General features: G+C 41.7%; 1 protein-coding gene across 1 annotated transcript in view; it reads right to left on the bottom strand.

Annotated features, from left to right (window-relative positions):
• The window catches only part of PTPRT (protein tyrosine phosphatase receptor type T), a 1,472,724-nt gene that overhangs the window by 432,058 nt on the left and 1,018,488 nt on the right, over positions 1-22,178 (bottom strand). The window contains exon 9 of the mRNA XM_006147596.1: positions 12,604-12,900. Within this exon, the coding sequence (XP_006147658.1) occupies positions 12,604-12,900 (297 nt within the window). The remainder of the gene's footprint in view (positions 1-12,603; positions 12,901-22,178) is intronic.

The following is a 22,178-nucleotide window of genomic DNA, read 5'->3' as shown; positions in this document are numbered from 1 at the left end:
GCACATGTCCTATGGTGAATTAAAAAAATAATAAAATAAGAAAACAAAGTCTCAAAGGAAATAAGAGAACCAATTCTTTTTATTTACCAGAAGGTAATTCAGCCAAATAATTTGCAAAAGGCAAATGCAAAGGCCCTGAAACAGAGACACCACTGGTATATTTGAGGAGAACCATGACTCAATTTGTGTAGTGAGGTAGAAATAGGATATATGGTGAAAGAGGCAACAAAAAAATGAGAATTTTGGCCACCTGATGCTTTGTGAGCCACTGTAAGACCTTGGGATTTTTAATCTCAGTGACATGAGAAACCACTGGAGGGTTGAGAGCAGGGGGGTGATAGGATATGTCTTATTACTTAAGATTATTTCTCTGTTGAGAAAAGAATGCAGAGTCTAGGCCTGAAGGTGAAAGAACAGGCTGACAGATTGGATGTAGGGAATGTGCAGAGCTGCTGCTGGAACAAAGCCAGAGAGCACCACTCACAGACAATAAGGGATGAAGAGTTTTCTTTGGAGTTGGGCAATTCAGGGTCCCAGATCTGACAAAAAAGTGAGGAGTGAAGGTTTTTGGTTTGAGCCACTAATAAAATGGAGGTGCTGTTAAGAAAGATGGAGATAATAGTGGAAAGAATGAGTTGGTGATAGTTGAAGGATGATCTGGGGCTCAGTTTTGGATGTGTTAATTCCAGAGTCTGATTAGCAATCCAGGTGGAGAGGTTGAGCAGACAGTTGGACAAATGACTCTGGAGGGCTGGGGAAAGGTCTGGCCTAGAGATACCAATTGGGGAAATCATTAGCATATGGATGGATTTTAAAGCCAAGAGACTAGAGGAAATAATTAGGAAAATGAATGTGGATACAGGGTCAGCAAACTATGGCCCTCTGGCCAAATCCAACCAGCTGCTTGTTTTTTGTAAATAAAATTTTATTGGACAAGTGCCATACCCAGTCATTTGTGGTTTCTGGCTGTTTTCCTGCAGTAGTGGCAGAGTTTAGTAGCTGTCACAAAAATCACTTGGTCTACATAGCCTATTTTAATATCTGGCCACCTCTGGTACAGATGTGAAGAAAGAGTCCTAAACATTGAACCCAAAGATTGGGATGTTAAAAGGAACCAGCAGAAAAGATCAAAGAGATGGAGGCTCTGATAAGGGAGAAAATCTAGAAATGTGTGTTATGTTCAGGAAGCCAGATGCAAAAGCATTTTAAAGATTCAGTAACCAGTTGTGCCCAATATTGGCATTTGGTTAATAGAAGATCTAACTTTCTGAGTAATGACATTTGAATCTGGTAACGTGAAGGGCACTGGAGCCCATGAATGGATTGCTTTGGTAGAGTGGGTAGGGTTTGAGTTAACTTTGTTTGTGTTCAAGAGAGACTAGAAGAAAAAAAAAAAAAGGATATACAGAGAGGAAGAAATGGGACAGTAGATAGAAGAAAAGGTAAAATTGGATGTTTTTGTTTCTGTCTTTTTGTTGTTGTTAAGTGATATTTTTGCTATAGGGTACATGTGCTCGCTGGAGAGACAGAGAGAAAGTGAGAAATCACTCTCCAGGAGGCTATGCCACAATCCCTTCTCCTCATCTCAGGACTTTGGGAATGTACACACATGCACCCAGCATGAGTTTAAAGCTGCTGGGTCTAAGACTTGACCCACGGTCAACCACATGTGAGCCCAGCAATGTAACCATTATGCCATCTTCTTGTCCCTTGTTTCTGTCTTTTTAAAGATGGGAGAAATGGACCAGCAAGTGGCATGGTGGTTAAGGCACTAGATCTCACATGGCCAAGTGTGCAGTTCAAGTCCCAGACCCAGAGGCTTAAGAAACACACCAGGTATACATGACCAAAATCCCGAGAGGAGAATGGAGGAGAATGGATTTCTGCATGACCATGATCCCCAAGGGCGATTTCTCACTTTCCCTCTTTTTCTCTTTGGTAAGCACACATACCTTATAGCAAAAACAAAACAAAACAAAAAAACCTAAAATATGGGAGAAATACAGCTTGTGTATAAGGTAATAAGTATGATAAATTATAGATAGAATTTTTTGGGGGGGAGAGACTTTTACTATAGGGTATGTGTGCTTGCTGGAGAGACAGAGAGAAACAGAGGAAGTAGGCAAGAAATCACCCCCCACCCCCCCCGAAGGAGGGTGGCTATACTACAACCCCTTCTCCTCCATTCTCCTCTCAGAATTTTGGGCATGCATACACACGTGCCTGGCATGAATTTCAAGCCTCTGGTCCAGGACTTGAACCTCAGTTGGCCATGTGAGAGTCTGGCATCTTAACCACCACTGCACCTATTGTTTCCCATAGACAGAAATTTTGAAAAATGGTAGAGGGTGAATGATTGCTGGAGAAATGACCTGAAGTAAGGAAAACAAAATAGGACTTGGTACATTAAGAGAAGATGTTTGCCTTTCTGTAGAAAACAAATGGTTCACACAGAGAAATAGGACAGAAGGCTGAATATGTAGTCACGACATGGGTGATGATGAGAGTTCGAGGAAGTCTGTTTGAATAGCTTCCATCTTCTCAGTAATCAGGAATGAAATCATCAACAGCATGAGGAGAGGTGGAGGTGCTGGATGTCTGAAGGCAGGGGGGAAAAGAACCGACAGACATGGAAACTCAGTATCATGGGCATCCTTAAAAGCCTGCTCCAGTAATGCTCCTGGCCTCAAAGCAAGAGTGGTCAGTGTGATACAACACAGTCAGGTACAAAAGGAAAAGCCCAGAATAGGCAGGAAATCAGATGGAACCAGGGTTGTGAATTCATGAAACTGAGAGTGGGGCCAAGACGTTGAGGGAGTATGCAAGGAAGTGACTGAAATAATTGGCTGAGGTGTTTAAACTGGGAAGAAAAGGGACTGGGGTGGGGGGCAATGAAAACATAGCAGGTCCCAGCTGGGTTGAATTTTTTGAGATACAGTAGTAAAAGGAGAAAACCGAAAAAAGTAGAGATGTAGTCTGAGTGAGATATTTGAAACTGAGATTACAGGGGGACCAGAAGGTTATTTAAAAATGGTTCTTGCTCATGGCAAACAGAAGTTTGGCATAAATCTCTGGCTTCTTTTTTTCTTAATTAAATGCCCTCATATAAAGAGTTGTCTACTATGTCTGATGTTGGTCCTGCACCATTTAACACAGCTCTTGGCAGAGTAAGTTATGTGCTTTATGTACAGACTTTTGTATATCATCATCCCATTTCACAGATGGAGCATTTCAGTGCACAGAATCCAAGTAATTAACCGAGGTTATGTAACAAAGTGGTGAATGAAGCCCAGCTACAGCTGAGATGCTTCTATTTCCAAGTATTTTCTGAATCACCCCTTTCTCCCATCATCTGGTAGATGTGTGGGTCTAGAAAGCTGAAAGGCAGTCAGAGCATCTGTCAATGGCTACATTGGGATATCTTAGCCCCAGATCAAGGCTCATTCCACCCACCACATTACTTCTCCATAGGTTAAGATGTCCTTTCCTTATTTTTTATTAAACTGTTCTTTTTTTCCTCTCTTTTTGAAAAGACTTCTTGGTAAAGAATTCCTTTTTTTTTTTTTTTTGGTCTTATCATTCTGTGTCGCTTTTCCATTCTGTCCCCCCTATAATTCTTTAATGAATCTACATTTTCCCTTTCCACAATTTCATTTCTTCTTCTATCTAACAGCATAGAACTTTTCATCCTTTTGACAGAGTTCTACAACAAAGGTTAATTACTTTATAATTTCATTCTCTTAAAAAAAAAGCACACTAAAATTGCTAATTTTAACTGTGCTTCTTGTCAGTAGGTTCATGTAAATTCACTGTAATTAAACCAGATGTTTTCTTGTGCCTTAAAGTCAGGTGGTAATTTAAGGGAAATTTTCATTTCAACATAAAGGAGGACAAAGTGCTATCAAATAAGTTTTCTGCTTGCCTCCTATTTCCTCCCCACTCATTTCCTCTTCTCTACTCTCATTTCTGAAAAGTGGGATTAACGATGGTGAACTTTGAGGGTAGTTGTGAGAAGTTAACAGCAGCATATTTATAAGCACAGAGCCTGGCACAAGTCAACAGAAATTCCCTTCCTACTTTTCTTGTCTATGTTTTTCTTTGCCTCTTCATTTCAGGTGCCATATTTGTTGGCTGGTTCGTTGTTGTTCATTATCAAGAGGCTTGAAACTAACTTAAGAAAAATCAGAATAATCTGAAAAAAGTTCAAGGGCCACCAGAGTGTTAAAGTGAGTCTTATGGAGAAAAATCAGAAGGACTTAGATCATCAATCTACTCATATTTTCTAGTTTTGTTGAAGGAAAATAAAATGTCTCAGCTAAATATTTACACCCTAAGACATCAAATACAAACTTTTAAGTTGAACTATGATATGCTACTAAATGTTTCACAACTATCTCTCCAAGAAAAAAAAATCTAATTCCTTTGCCAATTTCCATGGTGTAAATAATCCCACCATGGTTGACTTTAAGCAACAAATGTATTATTGAGCTTGGAGGTGAGATAAGATACAAATGATCAACTTTAGGGAACTACTATCAGTCAGCCTGAATATAGCTGTTAATAAAATAGTTCATACACATCCCCTTTCTTAATAATTATTTATTTTTATTATTTTTTAAAAATTGCTATAGAGCACATGCACTCACTAGAGAGAGACAAAGAGAGAGAGAAAGTGAGAAAGCAAGCCACTAGGTCCAGGACTTGAACCAGCATCAGACAATCCAGGTTCTTACTTTCTATCCAATGCTTCCCCACAGACCCCTCTTTTTTTTTTTTTTTTTTTGAGAGGTTTTTTCTATAGGGGGCATGCACTCACCAAAAAGAGAGAGACAGAAAGTGAGAAATCACCCCCCGGTGGGATGGCCATGCAGCAATCCCTTCTCCTCCATTCTCCTCTCGGGATCTTGGGCATACACGCACACACGCCCCACATGAGTTTAAGCCACCGAGTCCAGGACTTGAACTGCGGTTGACTACATGGGAGTTCAGCTACATAGTCATTATGCTAACTCCTGGTCCCAAGCTCCACTTTCTTAAACACTGTCCACATATAGGACATTGTAATATCATGAAAAGGGCATGTATTTAATGTCAAATAATCATTTTCTAATATATTCACTCATTTAACAATAACCACATACTATGAACTGGCACTGTTCTGGATGCTAAGGAATATACAACAGTGAAGAAAACAAACTTTCCATTTTCATGAAGCTTATAGTCCTGATAGAGGAGCAGAAAATAAATGAAGAAATAGCTGTACAGTATGCTGTGGAGGGAAAAAAAAAAAGCAGAGAAGGAAGTTAGAAAGATTTTTGGCCAGGTGCAGGGTTGTTTATTAGGTGGTCAGGGAAGGCCTCCCAGGAAAGATTTTGGAATTTATTAATTCCTCTTTTGCACAAATATATCAATAGCATCTACATCACAGTGTTTGGAGGCAGAACCTAAGAATGTAGAATATCAGCACGATGCCTAACTCATAGTGGGCATTTGAAAAAATAATTGCATTTCTCTTTGCCCTTTACAATATCTCAAGGTCGTCCCTGTAAACATCTAAAATGGATCAGGCTTAATAAAGTGATGCCTTTAGGACTTAACTAAACTGTGTTCAGCTTTTTACCCTTACACTGACTTGAAACTATAATACTTACTTATTGCCTTGTTGTTATTGCCTTGAATGCTTTTTTCTTTTTCCTTTTTCAGGTTTTATGTGCCACATCTTGTTACTATAAACATACCTGTCCCTAGCAACATGCAACCTCTTCCTAGCTTCCTGTGACCTGAGAAATCAGATGATTAAGGTTGTTAAAAATGGACACAAACTGTAAGTACTTATTCCTGAGATATGTCAGTCTTCTTTACAATTAAAGTGCATGAGTTTTTAAGCTGAATTTACGATATTAAATGAATTTATAATATTAAATGTATTATCCACTCCTTTATATAAGGACCATAAGCTATGAAAATGGAAGCTTGTTTTGTTCACTATTGTATATTCCTCAATACCCAGAACAGCACCAGTTCATACTATATGCTCGTTAATTATTGTTGAGTGAATGACTGGATGAACAAATGAATATATGTGACTAATCATATTACACATCAAATTACACTCGTATATGTTACATACTATGCTATTAATTATAATCTACTATGTTTTATATAATTATTAAAAGTATATGGGAGCCTCTATTTCCTATTGTAAAAGAGAAAAACAAATACTGTGTTTTCTTTTACATTTAGTGTGAATGCAAAATAAACCTACACTGCTGGTGAAAATGTAAAATTATACAACTTCTATGGAGAAATACCTCTCAACATTTAATGTAACTGCATGGACATTTACCCTTTGACTCCAGCAATCCTACTTTTAGAAAATTACCCTGAAGTTTCATCTCCAAAAATATGAAACAATGTAAGACAAGGCTATTTGCTACAGTATTATCTGTGATGGCAAATAATGGAAATACCTAAGTGTGCACTGGACACTAGTTGAATAAACCATGTTATATCCAGCCACACAATGAGGTGCCATAAATGGACAAAAAGAATGAGGATCTGGAGTGGTTTCTAGGATAGAAGTGAACAAAAGCACAAGGTATAAAATATATCTATTATGCCACTTTTTGTATAAGAAATAAAAGAAAAAGAAATATTATGTACATTTTTGGGGGGGGGAGGGGAGAAGTTTTTGTTATAGGGCGCATGTGCTCACCAGAAAGACAGAGAGACAGAGAGACAGAAAGTGAGAAATCACCCCCCAGGGGGATGGCCATGCCGCAATCCCTTCTCCTCCATTCTCCTCTCAGGATCTTGGGCACGCACATACACGTGCCGGGCGTGAGCTTAAGCCACTGGGTCTGGGACTCAAACCATGGTCGACTACATGGGAGTCCAGCGACATAGCCATTACGCTAACTGCTGGTCCCAATATTATGTACTTTAAAAATAAGGAACTTTAGAAAATATAAACTGAAATTAATCAAAATGGCTATCTTTCAAGGGTGAATTGGAATAGTGCAGAAGTGATAGGGCTGGGGCAATATTTCTTGGAATGTACCTTTCATATAGATTGGACTTTTGAAACATGTAACTGGTTTGCATATTTAAAATGAGTATCTGTTGATAACATGTATGATAATATCTTTACCTGGACTGATATACAGTATATTTGTGCTGGGAAAATTCAATTTTTTTAAAGAATTATTTCTTTTTAACTTTATTTATTTACTTATTTATTTTTAATTTGATCAGAAAGGGACAGAATGAGAGTAAGACAGAGAGAGAGAGAAAATGAGAAAGCAAGCCACCAGGTCCAGCATTCGAACCATGTAGAAGTCCAGCATCCTTAACTACCACACCACTTGCCGGCCCCTGCCAATCTTAAAATTAAAAACAACTGAATCTAGCTGGGTATCATATCAATTCTAGTCCCCAGGGAGAGCACCAGAAATCCTTAGATAAGTGGTTGACTTCCATCTGGGTCTAGAATAGTTTGTGGTGCCAGAACCAAGAAAATCTAACAAAAGGACCTGGGGCTATCTTGAAGGGACCCCAATAGCCATAGTTGAGACAATTTGAGCATAGAAATTAATAGTGACAGTAGTGAATTTTAATGCACTGAGTCAAAAAATAATCAATGAATTAATAGGGATACTAAAAAACGAGGGAAACATGAAGAAAGTAAAGATTTTGTATAAAGCATCCTAATTAATAAATGTAGAAGAAATGATAGATTTAAACGTCACATTTCATAAGCACCAAGATAATGATTGGTACAGGCGAGGATTATAAAAGGGTTCTAAAATCATGGAAAGTTTTGGGGTAATAAGATAGTCATCTCATCTCAAAGTACCACTGCACAGATACCTTACAAAGGAGAAAAGATACTGCATTTAGTAGGGAGACAGACAGTCCCCATCTTACCTAAGTGATGTGATGGTAAGTAGCATCAACAATTGAAGGGTCCCCACTATGTACCTCTTAACAAGACATAATGACAAATATTTATCACCACCCCTGAAATATTCCTGCCCAAAATTTCTTGCATTTTGGATCATATTGAATCAGGATTAATATTATTAGAAATATGAACATGGACTATGTATATTAGATCACTTAAAAATTAATGCTAAATTTCTTAGATGTTATATGGTATTGTGGATATATACAAGAATGTCCTTATTTGTAGATCATCTATGCTAAAAAGTTTAGACATCAATGTCATGATTTCTGCAATTTACTTTCAAATAGTTAAACATACTGTATTGAGGCCAGATGGTGGTGCAGCAGTAAAATGCAACCCTATGCAAGGCTGACCCATATGGAAAGCCTCTAGGTTTTCATATGGAGACCTTCTTGAGATTCTGGGCATGCATGTATCCATGATCCAGGGTTGGAGTGGACTGCAGAATGAAGACCCAGCTGGTGTTGCTGTCTCTCTACCTTTCTGTCTCTTTGTCTCTCTTGCTCATGGAAGAAATAAACTTAAAAATATATGGGATTATACATATACTATTTATATACATATCTATCACATACCTGTAAGGTATCTATCAATCTATCTGAAGAAAAATATAAACAAATGTTGAATGGAAGATTTACAGGTCTCCTTGGCACTCTTGTTTCTATTTTTCTATAGCTTCGAAATATTTCACAACATTGGGCAAAAGGAATACCTGAGTCACTGCATATAACATGCCTACTGGTACCTTACACAATGTAGGTGCTCAAAAATTGATAGCCAAAATAAGACTACCATAGACATGAATTTTATCTCTCCAGGACTCATATAAAAGGAGACTCTTAAAACTTCATAGAAAAATTGAGACCATTACAGTTGTTACATTGCTGGACTACCATATGGCTGACTGCAGTTCTAATCCCAGACCCAGTGCCTTGAAACTCAGACCAGGAGTGTGTGTATGCATGCCTAGAATCCAAGAGGAGAATGGAGAAAAAAGGATTGCAGTGCGGCCATCCTCCGTTGGGTGTGATTCTTGCTTTCTGTCTCTCTGGTGAACACACCTGCCCTATAGCAAAAATCTCTCTAAAAAAATTAAATGAATTCACGGAAAATGTAATTAAAGTCCAAGTTTACTTTTGCCCCCACCCCCGATTGAAATCCACGCATAGTCTTTTTACAGTTCACATTTTACTTGAAATTTTTGAAGATTCCTCACATTCTATTTTAAAATCTTGGCTGTGGTCTGTTTGAAGGTAGAGAAGTAATGGCTAAATAAGTGATCTGTGGTCTTGTCTGAGACATTTGTAGAAAAGAGAAACTTAAAGACTCTATTAAGTCTCCTATCACCAGCTGCTTCCCACATGAAACCACAGGGCTCGGTGGCCATGAGCTTCTCTCTCCGACCGTAGGTTACTCTGCAGGCTCTCAGAAGCACTGGGGTGCTGAAATGACAAATTCTACAATTCCCCAGAAGACAATTTTATAGCATGGATGAAAGCAGCATGAGTTCAGTCAGCTCAGTCTCAGAGGTTGCTCTCGGGCTCTCTGGAGGGAGTTTCAGTTAATCCACTAGAGCCCTGATCCATCCTTAGCTTGTCCTTGAGGTGAATGAGTTCCCCAGCCAAAGAAACAGCATCTCAACTCTCCGAGAAGAATGGGGTGTTCTGCTGAGCTCTTCCTTCAGTACAGTGGTTTCTGAGGGAGAGCCTCAGAATAACTGTAGAACCAAGCACTAGAGTCCTGAATGTTTGCATGTCTCATATGATAATGTCCACACTTCTCCATAGAGTGAAAACTGATGTTTTATTAATGATGTTTAATTAACATTTACTTTCAAAGATTTGCTGTTCTCACATTGTTTTGTTAAAGGCTTTGTGATTGTGATTATGATGATGATAATAATTATTGGTGACAAGGAGGAGGATAGGAAGCTGGAACGTGGGAGCTGCTGGTGCACAGGTAGGTAATGCTCAAAAAGCTGTCCAAGGTGGCCATGGTATCCTGGAAGAAATGCCCATGTTGCTCCTTGGCCAACCTTATCATCCATGTTCTCAATTTCCATACTGATTTTCAACAGTGGCTCTTCTCTAACACCAGAATTCCCTGTAAATAATAGTCACTATACAACCCTTTTTGCTCTGACTCTGCTTCTCAAATCAAGTACCATGCACCTCACCATGCCTTGAGAATCTATGTTGTATCTGCTACCACCAGTTAGAGTAAATATCTAGAATGTGAGAGGCTTCCTAGGGCTACTAGGTGGTTTCAGCATTGCTTGTACAGGAGGTTCCTTTGTCAGGACATTTTTTTTTCCTGTGACTTATTGAAAATGTAGTAGCTACATTTCTTAAAAACTTACAATCTGTTGGGTTTTCATACAATTTTTAAAAAACCATACTATCCTGTTAAATATGTACAATGACCTATAAGGTAGGTACTAAAATGAATTCCATTTTATAGATAAGAAAACCAAGATGTGAAGTGGTTAAAACAACTTACTCTCCACATACTTGGCTCCAGAGCCTACTGTCTCCAATACTGCATTATCCTACTTGCTGGAGGAAGGGGGTGCACATTTTGAAACAAGGGTGCCAGACCTAGGGAAACCTCTAGAAATTTTATCAGAAGTCACATCCAGGGCCACAGCTCTAGACTTCAGAATGAAGGCAGAATGAGGTGCCTAACGTGCTCTGTTGGAGGTTGGGTGGGGATGGGTTCCCAGGAGGCAGGGCATCTACCTCTCTCAGAAAAGTATCATGTTGGATGGGGAAAGAGCTGTACCCACAGAATTCTGAGGTTATTGAAAGGCCAGCAAGGGGCAGTGCCGAGGTGACAGAGGCTGTGTCCTCACTGCCACTGCTACCTCCAAAGATAACCCAATGTCCAGGATGTAGGGGTTGCAAAAACGGTGGCTTCCAGGAAGAATTTGAAGGAGCTGAGGGAGAGGCATGACTTGCAGGTGGTGAACTGTGTAAAACTTCCAGCCCTAGGATCAAATATGGTGACTTGAGAATGGAGGAAAGGGTGAGAAGAGACTAGTACTCTTTCCTTTATCTCCTTATAGGACCTTTGTGTCTGAGGATATGGGTCTGGATCCATAACTCAGGGGTCCTTGGGACCTGCTGACTTGAAATAAGAGTAAAAGACAGCATTAGCATGGTGAGGGTCTTGATGCTGTAAGGTTAATTGGAGTCTCCCAGGATGTTGGCCCCACTCAGCTGACAATGACAGCACTCTGGCTAGATTCTGTCAGATCCCTTTATACCATTACCATTTTTGTGCTGCCCTACCCTTTGCCTGCATGTGCAGAGAGACAAAAGTTAATGTCGTTTTTACTTCCCAGTCTTCCCTCCTCACCCCAGACCTTCACTACTGGCTGGAAGCAAGTGGTGACCTGGAACATCTACAATGTGTAGGTGACCCTGTGGAGCTCTTCTATAGGCTCAGGTTTCAGCCTCCCTTTGCTAGACTTGACTTTGCATCTCAGCTTCCTCCATTCCCTGTCTTACTTCCTGACTCTCTTCCTGGTCTCCCCTGGGAAACCTTCCTTAATCACTTGCACGCAAATCTTCATCTCAGAGGCTGATTCTGACTAACTGAAGACCTCTACAAGGCCAGAAGCAGCCTGGCTGGAAGGAAACCAAATACAACTATGGAGAAGAGCTTCTTCAACCAGTCTGGGAGCTGGTAAATTCTATCTCATTGACAAGGTAACTGTTGTGGTTCAAGGTACATCCAAATGGCAGTGGCATCCTGGGAAGGAACACCCAAGTGGTTTGGGGCAGTCAAGACAAGCTTCCTGGAGGGAGTAACATTTGAGCAAAGAATCGAAAGATTAATATGGCTTGTCCTGCAATCAAGTAGGCAGAGATCGTTCTAAGCAGGAGAAATGACAGGGTAAGGACAGAAAGGCAGGAAAAGTTCTTTTCTAAAAGCACACATGGCTGGAGTCCCACTCTGTGAGGCACATGGGATGATAAACTGCAGGAACAGACTCATTAGAACCTTTTGGGGTGCAAGGTGGAGTGGGGTGGAAGAAAGGCAACTCCTAGGCTGACTTGCAGGTCTCTATCATGAGTCACCAGATGCAGTTCATTGTAATGAGGAACACAGGAAGAGAAGTCAATAAGAAGAGGAGATCAGTTTATTATTGAATACTTAGAGATTGAGATGCTTATAGGACAGATAAACATTCAGTTCTGGGTGCATTCACTGAGTGTACTAAGTTTTTTGTATGTATTGTTTTCTTTTAATTCTTACAGATCCGGAATCATCTGAGTCCCCAACTCAACATGTTTAAACAACACAATTTACACTTTTTCTTTTGGGAAGCATCATTGTGGTTGACCCTTGGGTGGAAAAGGTGGTGCAAAGTGAGAAGAGGGATGAGGACACAGAAAGGTCAAACTTGAGTGCATGTCTATGGTGGTGCTGCCACTATATGAGAACAGCACCCTCTGTGTTGTGCAGTGCACAGCCTGCATGGTCCTTCAGTGAAGACCTTGGAAAGAGTCAGATACAAAAAAGGGGGAAAATTAAAGCTACAAGAAAAAGGAAAACCTCATAACTGACTGGCATGGTCCCGTGAGCAGATTCCATATGCCCCATTCCCAAGTAAGCTTGTCTCCTTTGCTCACCATCTTCCTCAGTCTGCACCACCAGCTCCTCGCTCTCCATCCGGCCCTCGGGGTTGGACAGCAGGAGCCGCAGTCGGATGGTCATGAAGGGGCGAAGGCCCCGCAGGGTGTAGTGGGAGGAGGTCTGGATGACCTCCTCAGCCTCGTACTGCTGCTGGTTGAACACATACTGGTACTGCACGGTGAGATTGTAGCTGTGGCAGCGGGTCACTGCGTAGCCAAATGGCTCCCACTGCAGGGTCAGCTGCCGAGCTCGGATGTCCACAATTTCTACGTTCTGTGGGCCGTGCACTGGGTCTGCAAGACACACACACACAGAAAGGTTCTGAGACCATTGGGAAGGCAGGGTGAGCATTCTGCTAAAACTGGGGAAAACAGCTTTTCCAAAATTATCTCAATGATCACTGCTTTCATGATTTTTGCCACACGCAGTACAATTTAAAATATAGTCTTTAAATCAATTTCCTTTTTCTTATTTAAGAACATGTATCTACAGGAAAATATAAATATATAAAGGGAAAACTTGCCAGAAATCACTTGCTATAAATACATATTAACCATAAAAATAAACGCAAACATGTTACATTCTTAAGAGTTCATCAGAGTGACGCTGAAAACTACCTTGGGTATCACTGACAGCACACACATTTCTGGGATGTACTTACGAGAGTTCTGACCCACTTCCTTATGTTAATTCAGCCACTCCCTCTCCTCTTAGAGATCAGCCTCCCCTTGTTAACAGCATCTGAATGCACAAGCTGTAAACTGAACCATATCCTTGACATGCAGTATCCAGTCTATGCACATGGTGACCATGACCCACTGACTGTCCCTTGGGACTCCCTCTGTTTTCGAAGGTAACACAACCATCATGTCCTAGCCCCCCACAATGGCCCTCCACCCTTCTCTCTCCTCTTTACTTTCCTCCAAGCTGTTCCCTACAGGAACATTATTCTAGAAGCAGATATGACCATGCCTTCTTAGTCCAATGCTGTCTGCCACTCCATCCTTTCCCACTGATCTTGGTCCCGGATCCTCAGATAGAATACTATGTCTTATTTTATTATAAATATTTGGTCTATATCTTATACAAATTGATGTTTTTGTACAAAACAGCTTATAACAAGTAAGATTTTTGTTTTAAAATCCCCATGTGTAAAACTCATTCTATGTTAAGATTTAGGTATTTGTTATGGTAGAGGTATAACTTCTTGTTTGATTGGCACCTCAACAAATTCTTCTGTCAGATTCTCTGAGCTGGGAATAGTTAAGCACAGGCTAGAGATTAATTTTAATCTAATGGGGAATATTTTTCCCCATACTACTTATAGAACTTTACCTATAAAGTAGGTACATTTTTATTTCATTTGTAAAATGGTATTAGTAGCTAACTGTATGGAGGGGGGCGTGAATGTGGGAGCAGTTAGATGAGATTCTTATAAAGCAATTATAATTGCATTTAAATTCTTTTAGAATCACTCAGCATATGGTAGCTGGACTTTTGTTTTTGGTGGTGGCAGTGGTGCAGTAGTAGGAATAGTAATAAAATAATAAAAATAACAGTAGTGTTTTGTTTGTTGTATCTACCCTGGATGTCCTATAAGGGATAGTGCGGGGTAACACTCTCATGTAAAATGACAAACTAGGATTTAATTACATTTCCAATCCCTTAAGAGCATTAAGGGGTAGGGCTACCTCTGCACCAAGGCAGCAATAAGGAGTGGGGCTAGGGGGTCTAGGTGCCAGCTGTTTCCAGATCTGTCCCTATGAGGAAAATGTCCTGTATCCTGGGTCAGAGCCTTACCAAGAAACACACTTCAAAGGAATCCTCTTTTGAGAAGGATGCTCATACATGCCAGGGAACCTGGTGAGCCATTCCACAGCTGCTTCCATGGTTGCAGACATGAGGCTGCCAGGAAGTGGGCAGCTCTGGTCCCTAATCAACAGGAAGATTTGCAGTCACTCTTACAGCCCAATTATTCATGCTCACAGGTCCTTTGTGAAAAGAGCCAGCATCCCCAAATCAAGTGGGTGACTTTGACAATGTGACATTGGATGAGCTGTTGCTAAGGGCCCATGGGCAGAACATTGGAATGAAAGGTGTAAAGTGCAGTTCCCATAGTTAGAGGGTTATGATTGGGTGTGGCTACCAACTGGCTAAACCCCTCACAGAGGCACAGGCTACAATGAGTACAGATGTCCAAGCACAGAGATGGCAAAAGCTGCTGGCCTAGGAACTCTGAGCATCCCCATCAGGACTTGCCCAGCTGCAGCCTCTCTGCTTGTTCAGATGTCAGAGCTCTCCTAGGAGGGAGCTGCCTACTCCTCTTCTTCATTCTCCTACCCTGGGTGCCTTCATAACTCATGCCAAGTCCAAGAAGATAACCATCCTCATGGCCCTCTCACCTCCTCTCATTAGGGAGTGAAAACAGAAGCCTTAAAGAACCATTTAAGTCTAAGGCTAAGACCACATTTTGTCAAACGTATTAAAATGTACCATATCCTATGTTAAATATAATTTCTGAGATCTACACTATGGACTCAAAAGCACACACAAAATAATAAAAGCAAGATACCAATGATGTAGCAGCCTCTTGTGCTGGGTTCTGGCTTGTAAATCATCTGACAACCCTGGGAGGGACGGAGTACCAATCCCACTTAACAACCGAATAAACTGAGGCACAGAGAAGTCCAGAAACTTGCGTAGAGCAGCAAGACTAGCAAGTGGCAACGTGGGGCTCTGAACTTGTTTCTGGCTGACCCCAAACCTAGTGAGCAAAGTGAGAAGGGCCTCATTTTCTTTCTTTTTTTTTTTTTTTTTTGGTTGCCTGGATGCATGCTCATTTGGTAAATCTCACAACAACCTGTGGGGGAGGCATTACTAGTCCTATCCTAGAGGAAACCAAAACTCTGTGAGATGAAACAATTAAGCTTAAAACCAATGAGTGGGAGAGCTGAGATTTGGAGTCTGTGAGCATCCAAAACCTCTGTGTTTTCTCTGCACCATCACACCACCAGAGACTGAGGCCAGAGATACAACGTAAAGTTAAGGCATGTCACAGTCATCAATGAACTGGGGAGACTGAGGTAAGAAAGCTAGAAACTGGAAGACAGAAAGGGCTTGATCCTCAGGAGCTTGAGCTTGAGACCCACTAGAGATGGCAATGTGGAGACTTAAACACATTCATTGCTAGGATGGCCGCTGGGCAGGTCTCCAGAGTCCCTGCCACACACTTGTGCAGGTGTGCACATCCCTGCTTCTCTTAAAGGAAGAGTAAGGCAGGGGCGCCTTTTCAAAGAGGGCAGAGGAAGTCATAAGCCTGCCACACAGCAGAGAGACTGTCCCAGAGCAAGAAGATTAGAACACGGGAAAAGCCATTTGTTCCCTCAAGAGCATGTGTGACTGATTGCCAAGACAGGTCCCAGGGTACAGTGGTACAAGCCAGAGTAGGGCTCGAAGCCAGACTGGTATTCACTAGCTGTGTGACCTTGAGTAAAGATACTTCTTCTCTGAGCCACCACCTCATCATCTATAAAGAAGAAATTATTACACTAAACTCGGAGGGCTGATAATGAGCACAAAATGAACTGTAAAGAGAGAGAAAATTGCTTTTGTCTAACAGAAGGTATTCCTCTTAGAATTGCTTTCTTGGAGAAATGCCTTAAGAAGCCAGTTTGGAGTAGAAGCTGCATTCCCAGGGCCTTGATACAGTTATGCAGAGTCTCTAGAAAAGTGAATTCACTGGGCTCTTGGATTAACTAGGAGAGGTATGGGGGTAAATAAAATCTGAAGGTTGGGTGGAGCCCAATGTGACAGTCCCAAGCACGATCCTCAGGTGGCCAACGAGGACCTCAAAATACCAGAGAAAGAGATGGTTACTGTGACTGGATCCCCCGTAGATTCTAGAAAAGGCTGAGACCTGCAGGCCTTGGGCCAAATAAAATACCCCATGGGAAAGGAGGGACTAGAGGAAAGAGGACTTAGAAAATATGACCATCCATGTTACCAAAGCTTGGGAAATGATGGGGTTCCCCAGGCTACAGAAATTAAGAGATTCAAGGAAACCTCAGTTTATAAGCAAAATGAAAGAAGGGCTCTGGTAGATCTGCAGATTAGATACAGATACGTGAATGTGTTTGAAAATTCAAGAACTCCCATTCAAGACAATGTCTGTTTCATAAGTAGCAGCTTTGAGCCAGGTGCTACCCTTAACACTTGCCTCCTGAAAACAAGATGATGGCATAGGAAATTGAAACTCAGCGAAGAGTTGTAACACATCCAGGACCTCACAGCTGAGTCCCCCTTCCCCACACCCCACAGCACTTTGCAGTTGTTCACCACACTCAGCATTTGTCACACTAACCTGCTTATTCATGTATCTGTGTGGCCTCCCAGGCTGCAAAGGACCATGCTCCGTTGGTCCAGCAACTCCAATCCATGGCACAGGGAATGTCAAGGGGTAGTTCAGTGACATGAATACATGGTGACCTGTTCTTGGGAACTGAGCTCAGACCTTCTGACTACATACTTTCTGTCGGTGCCCTCTAGAATATCAGTAGGGTCTTTAGAGTAAATAGTTCTCTCTCTCTCTCTCTCTCTCTCTCTCTCTCTCTCTCTCTCTCTGTTTTTAATTTTTGCATTCTAGAAAGAGAATGTCCTGAAATCCTACCCAATGGAAACTAGCTCTCAAAATATATGATGAAAGTATTTACACTTTCAATTTGACCCCTTAAGCCTCAGCTGCCAAACTCAGCTTCTGCTCTAGTGTTTGCCTGTAGCAGGGCGAGTCTCAGGTTTACATTCGGGTTGGTGCAAACAAGTTGGAAATTGCTGAGAAAGCCTTATGTGTGCAGTGGAGATTGGTTTGTTGGATTTACATCTCCTGTGTAAATATGCCCCAGACCAGAGTCTATGATTCTGCCTCCAAATAAGGCTCTGTCCATATGACCTTCCTGAGTAACAGCCCACAGGCCAAGAAGATGTAAATACTGGGAAGAGAACATGGATTGTCTGAGAAGCTGGAAAATCATTCTCTGTTGGAAAACTGAATAGCTCAGCCTCTGAGTGCACTTTCTACATGCCCTCAGAATGGCCACCCTGTCCTGAGTCCTAAACTGCAGAGGGTGAGCCTCAGCTATCTTCCGACTATGTCTGCCTTCCAGAGAAGGATTGGCACAATAAGCTGTGTTTCTCCCTGTGGACAAGGATCCTGATACCATGAATCCCCTGCCCCAGTGTCCCCAAACTCACTTCCAGGGCCTGTGTGATCCCCTTCCCTTGGCCCATTCTTCCTGTGAACAGGCAAGGCCCAAGGGGGTGGCCAAGGGATGGCTGTCTACAGGGAGTGGACAGACATGGCATAGGAGAGTTGAGGTCTCCATATACATGTCCATGGGATCTTGGAGAGAGACAAAGTTGGGTGAAAACAAAAGGAGAAGGACCCACAGTCCTCCATTTATATTCTTGCCCCAAACCCATTGAACATACAAGTGAGAAGCAGGTATGTGTGCATATGCACGTGTGCATGAGTGTGTGTGTGTGTGTGTGTGTGCATGCGTGTGTAACTAACAACTCATGTTCTCAGGAACTTCTTCATTCCGCTGCTGCCTCTGATTGCCAGTTGGGCCTCCTCACCTTCAGCCACTTCTCTCCTTCCTATCCCAGCTCTTACTGAAGTATCCCTTCCATTCTGAAGCAACTTTTCAACCAAATATTTGTGACCAACCTGCCACTTGCACCTTCATGGCTCCAAATTCTTATGCCTCATGTTGCATCACTAGTTCTCGAATCTCACACTCCCAAAGCAAAGTGTGACACCCTGAGTCCTTTCACCCCTTTCTGCTTTTGCCCCTGCAGTTTGCTGTATTTAGGATCCCTGTATTTGTCCCTGGAGAATCCCTGTCCAACTTATTCAAGGTCCAACTCCAAGGCCACCCTCTTGTACCTTTGTCCTTCAGTCTCCTTTGCCCACAATAAATACTTCCCACTATGGTCATGCTTTCCTTGATGACAGGACACGTTCTGAGAAGTGTGTTGTAAGGTAGAGTGTACTTATGTGATTGTAATGGTATAGTCTCCACACCTCACCTATATGGTATAGCCTGTTAGAATCTAATGGGACCATCGTATGTGAGGTCCATCATTGACCAAACTATCACTATTTTCTTTAACATGTTAGCATACATTTGTTTTAACTCTTATCAAATCACAGGGTAACTGTTTATATGTTTGGTTAAGGTACAGCTCCCCTAACTTCTGAGTCCTTATATCTCTTCATTTTTATTACTGGAATGTATAACTGCTGAGGGAGGAAAGAAGGAAGGAAAAAAGGAAAGAAGAAAGGAAGAGAGGGAAGCTAGAAGACCAAACCAAAATTAAAGTGCTAAGATATTAAAGAAGAAATGCAATAAGAAAAGGGGTGAATCAAGATTCTCTCTATACCCCAATTGTTAGGAGTAGTGATGTGGCTAAGTCAGAATTGGCTCCTTTTTTTGTTTTATATGGACTCATCCTCCATCCCTGCTGTCAAAGGCAATAGCTGTAGAATCTCCTAATGACCTTAATCAAGGCAGAACATCTTATTAAAAAAGGAGCAGCAAAGCAGATTTCCAATTCATAAATTCACTATGTATTCATCTTTGCATGTGGAGTCAGCTGTAGCATATGTACTGTTCAAAGTTGAACCTAAATTGAGATAATTTGGGGCATGGGGCTGAAATTGTGGAGGTGGATAGCTTGTACGTAAATTAATTTTTTATCCATTTGGAGATGCAATTTGAGTTTCTTTCAAATTAAATTGCAATGGAGTCCTAGGCAGCTGGAAACATTATTGCCAACATAATTTGATACCGCAAGAGGAGTAATACATTGACAGACAGTTCGATGTGACCATTAATTTGCAATTTCTGCATGGAAACGATACACAAAAGGGGGGAAAAAAGGTAAAAGGAACAAAATTAAAATCTGTCTTCTTTCCAGCATCATCCAAACTTACTCTCTTACTTACTTTCTACCACTTCCTTTAATTTATTGCAGGTGTTTGGAGGACAAGAATTTGTTGAGTATTACTAACGACATCTTACAAAGGTAAACAAGGATAGGAATCCAAAACTTTCATTTGGGGATTCTGGTCACCCAGCATCCCAAAAGCACTGGCTCCTACCTATCCTGACAACTAGAATCATTTGAAGCTGGAGCACGTTAACTTGTGAGAAGGTGACCTGTTTGCTATCCTCTTATAGTGATGTCACCAAGAAGGTGATTCATTCACTTGTTCATTGGCTCACATACTAATTAAAAAGTACTTAATGAACACAGAGATATCATGACACAATGAAAAGAATATTGTTTGTGTTACCACACACTGGGACCTAAAGTCACTTATCCTGTCTGCATGGTATTCCTGGCCTCTAAGGCACTCAAGATAAATTAAGGAGACAATGGTTTCCATATTTCTCCAGAGTACTTGACATAACTGCATTTCCTCAAACCAAGAAGGGGAGATGTGTCAGGGTAATTAATAGGACAAATGAGTCAGGTTGATTAGTGTAGATCCCTGACCTTATTCTCAATCTAGGTGACTACTGGACTCCTACTTCTAACCAACTACAGTTGAGGGTTAGCAAGCTTCCAGTAATGTCCCTTCAGATATCATTGTATCCTTTCTACTGTCATATCCAGGATCTCTGAAATGGGCCCGGCAATAGAGAATGAAAAAATGGGACAGATGCTTTCTTGCCTTTGTGAGATTCATACTAGGGGCCATGCAAGCACAATTATGAAGGATGGAATGATGAAGCCTAGTGCATCTTTTGCAAGAAGTGTTGAGTTTCCAGTTAGCACATGGCAGCCAGACAGTCTACTGTTAGGAACTTATTTGAGCCAATCCGATCATGATTTGTGCACAATCCTGACATTCTTTTTCATAGAAACCAAAGCCACTGAAGAAATTTGAGGTGAGTGAAGGTTAATGATTCCCTCATAACTGCATTATTATAATAAAAACAAGTCTTAAGCCAAATTCTACTACTATATAGATGATCATTTATTATATAAACCTTTATTACCAAACGAGCATAAAGCAGGTCAAACAATCTACTGCATGAATCCCAATGACATCTCAGCAATTTGTTCCCTTAGGCCATCTGCTTATTACTTTGCATGAAAAGTTCATTTCAGGCAGGGATGATAACATTCTAAGGTAGAGGTTGGCAAGCTTTTTGTTGTTTCCTTGGAAAGCTGTTGCAGGTCAGACACTCTGTTACAACTCCTCATTTCTGCTGTTGTAGTGCAAAGACAGCCATAGACAGCACATACTCAAATAACTACGGCCGGGTTTCAATAAAACTTCATTTACAAAAACAGGCAGCCAAGAGCTGGGGCTACCTTTTGTCTACTCCTGATCTAGAGGCAAAGTAAATTATCATGATAGACACTTTGGCCAATCAGGAACCCTAATCCAATGACTGACACAGGACTGTTGAGAAATCAAGGTTTGGGGGGCTGGCAGATGGTGTGGTGATTAAGGGTGCTGGACTCCCATATGGTCAACCATGGTTTGAGTTCTGGACCTAACAGCTTGCTTTCTCACTTTCCCTCTTTCTCTCTCTCTCTCTCTGTGTGTGTACGTGTCTCTGGTCAAATTAAAATAAAATGAATAAAATAAAATAAAATAATTCTTTAAAAAAATGTATGCTGTAGAAATATACGTAAGTATTTATTGCTTTTCTAAATACTTCCTGTACACTAACCCTGTGCAAGAACCCGGGCTGTGCACAAGCTCTCAGAACAGTGGGTGTTCAGCAAACAGTCATTGACTGACTGCATGAATGATCTCACTTAGCCCCCTCAAACACCTCTATAAAGGAGGTGTCATGTCCATTTTACAGATAAGAAACTGAGACCTAGGGAGGTTTTGTGACTTGTCTGAACTTGCCACCACTAGGAAGGGACAGAGCCAGAATTGGCACAGCAAGTCTACACTACTGAAAACTTCCCCGCAGAACAAGAAGGGCCGTGGACTTGCCTTGGTTTCCCTTGAACTCACACACCTGAGGGCTCACCAGACTGGTTCAGGGACTGCCATGACCATTAACTGGGCTCTACCTAAGGATCTCTGAGGCAAGCGGGCCCCATTCAGGATCGTACGTTCCAGTATTGCAGGACATGGTGAGGAGGGTCTCCTCTATGTACACCCTCCATGTATGGACAGGGCTGGCCAGGAGGCGTCTTCTCCCCTGCCAGGCCAGAGTCTCAGGCTGAGAAGTGTTCGAGGGTGGGTCCACTCTAAGGTTCCTTCTGACCCCTCTCCTGGTTTTATATATAGGAGACCAAGACTAAGAAAGGAAGTGCCCACTCATAGTCTCATGGTCATCTTTCCTCACAGCCTAACCTGAAGGGGAAATGGCCAGGCCTTGCTGATGGGCTCATGGAGGCCAAATCTGGGAAGGGTCATCTGCCTGCTCTCCCTCCCGCCCCAGCACACAAGGGTGCCTGCTGTCCTGGCTCATGCTCCCCATAGGCTGCCTCTATAGCAGCAATCGGCTGGCCCAACGGGGACAAGGGGGGGGGGACA

This window comes from Tupaia chinensis, unplaced genomic scaffold (genome assembly GCF_000334495.1).
Source record: "Tupaia chinensis unplaced genomic scaffold, TupChi_1.0 Scaffold000216_1, whole genome shotgun sequence".
Classification (NCBI taxonomy): Eukaryota; Metazoa; Chordata; class Mammalia; order Scandentia; family Tupaiidae; genus Tupaia; species Tupaia belangeri.
The sequence above is the reverse complement of the archived record's forward strand: the minus strand, read 5'-3'. Positions and strand labels throughout refer to the sequence as shown.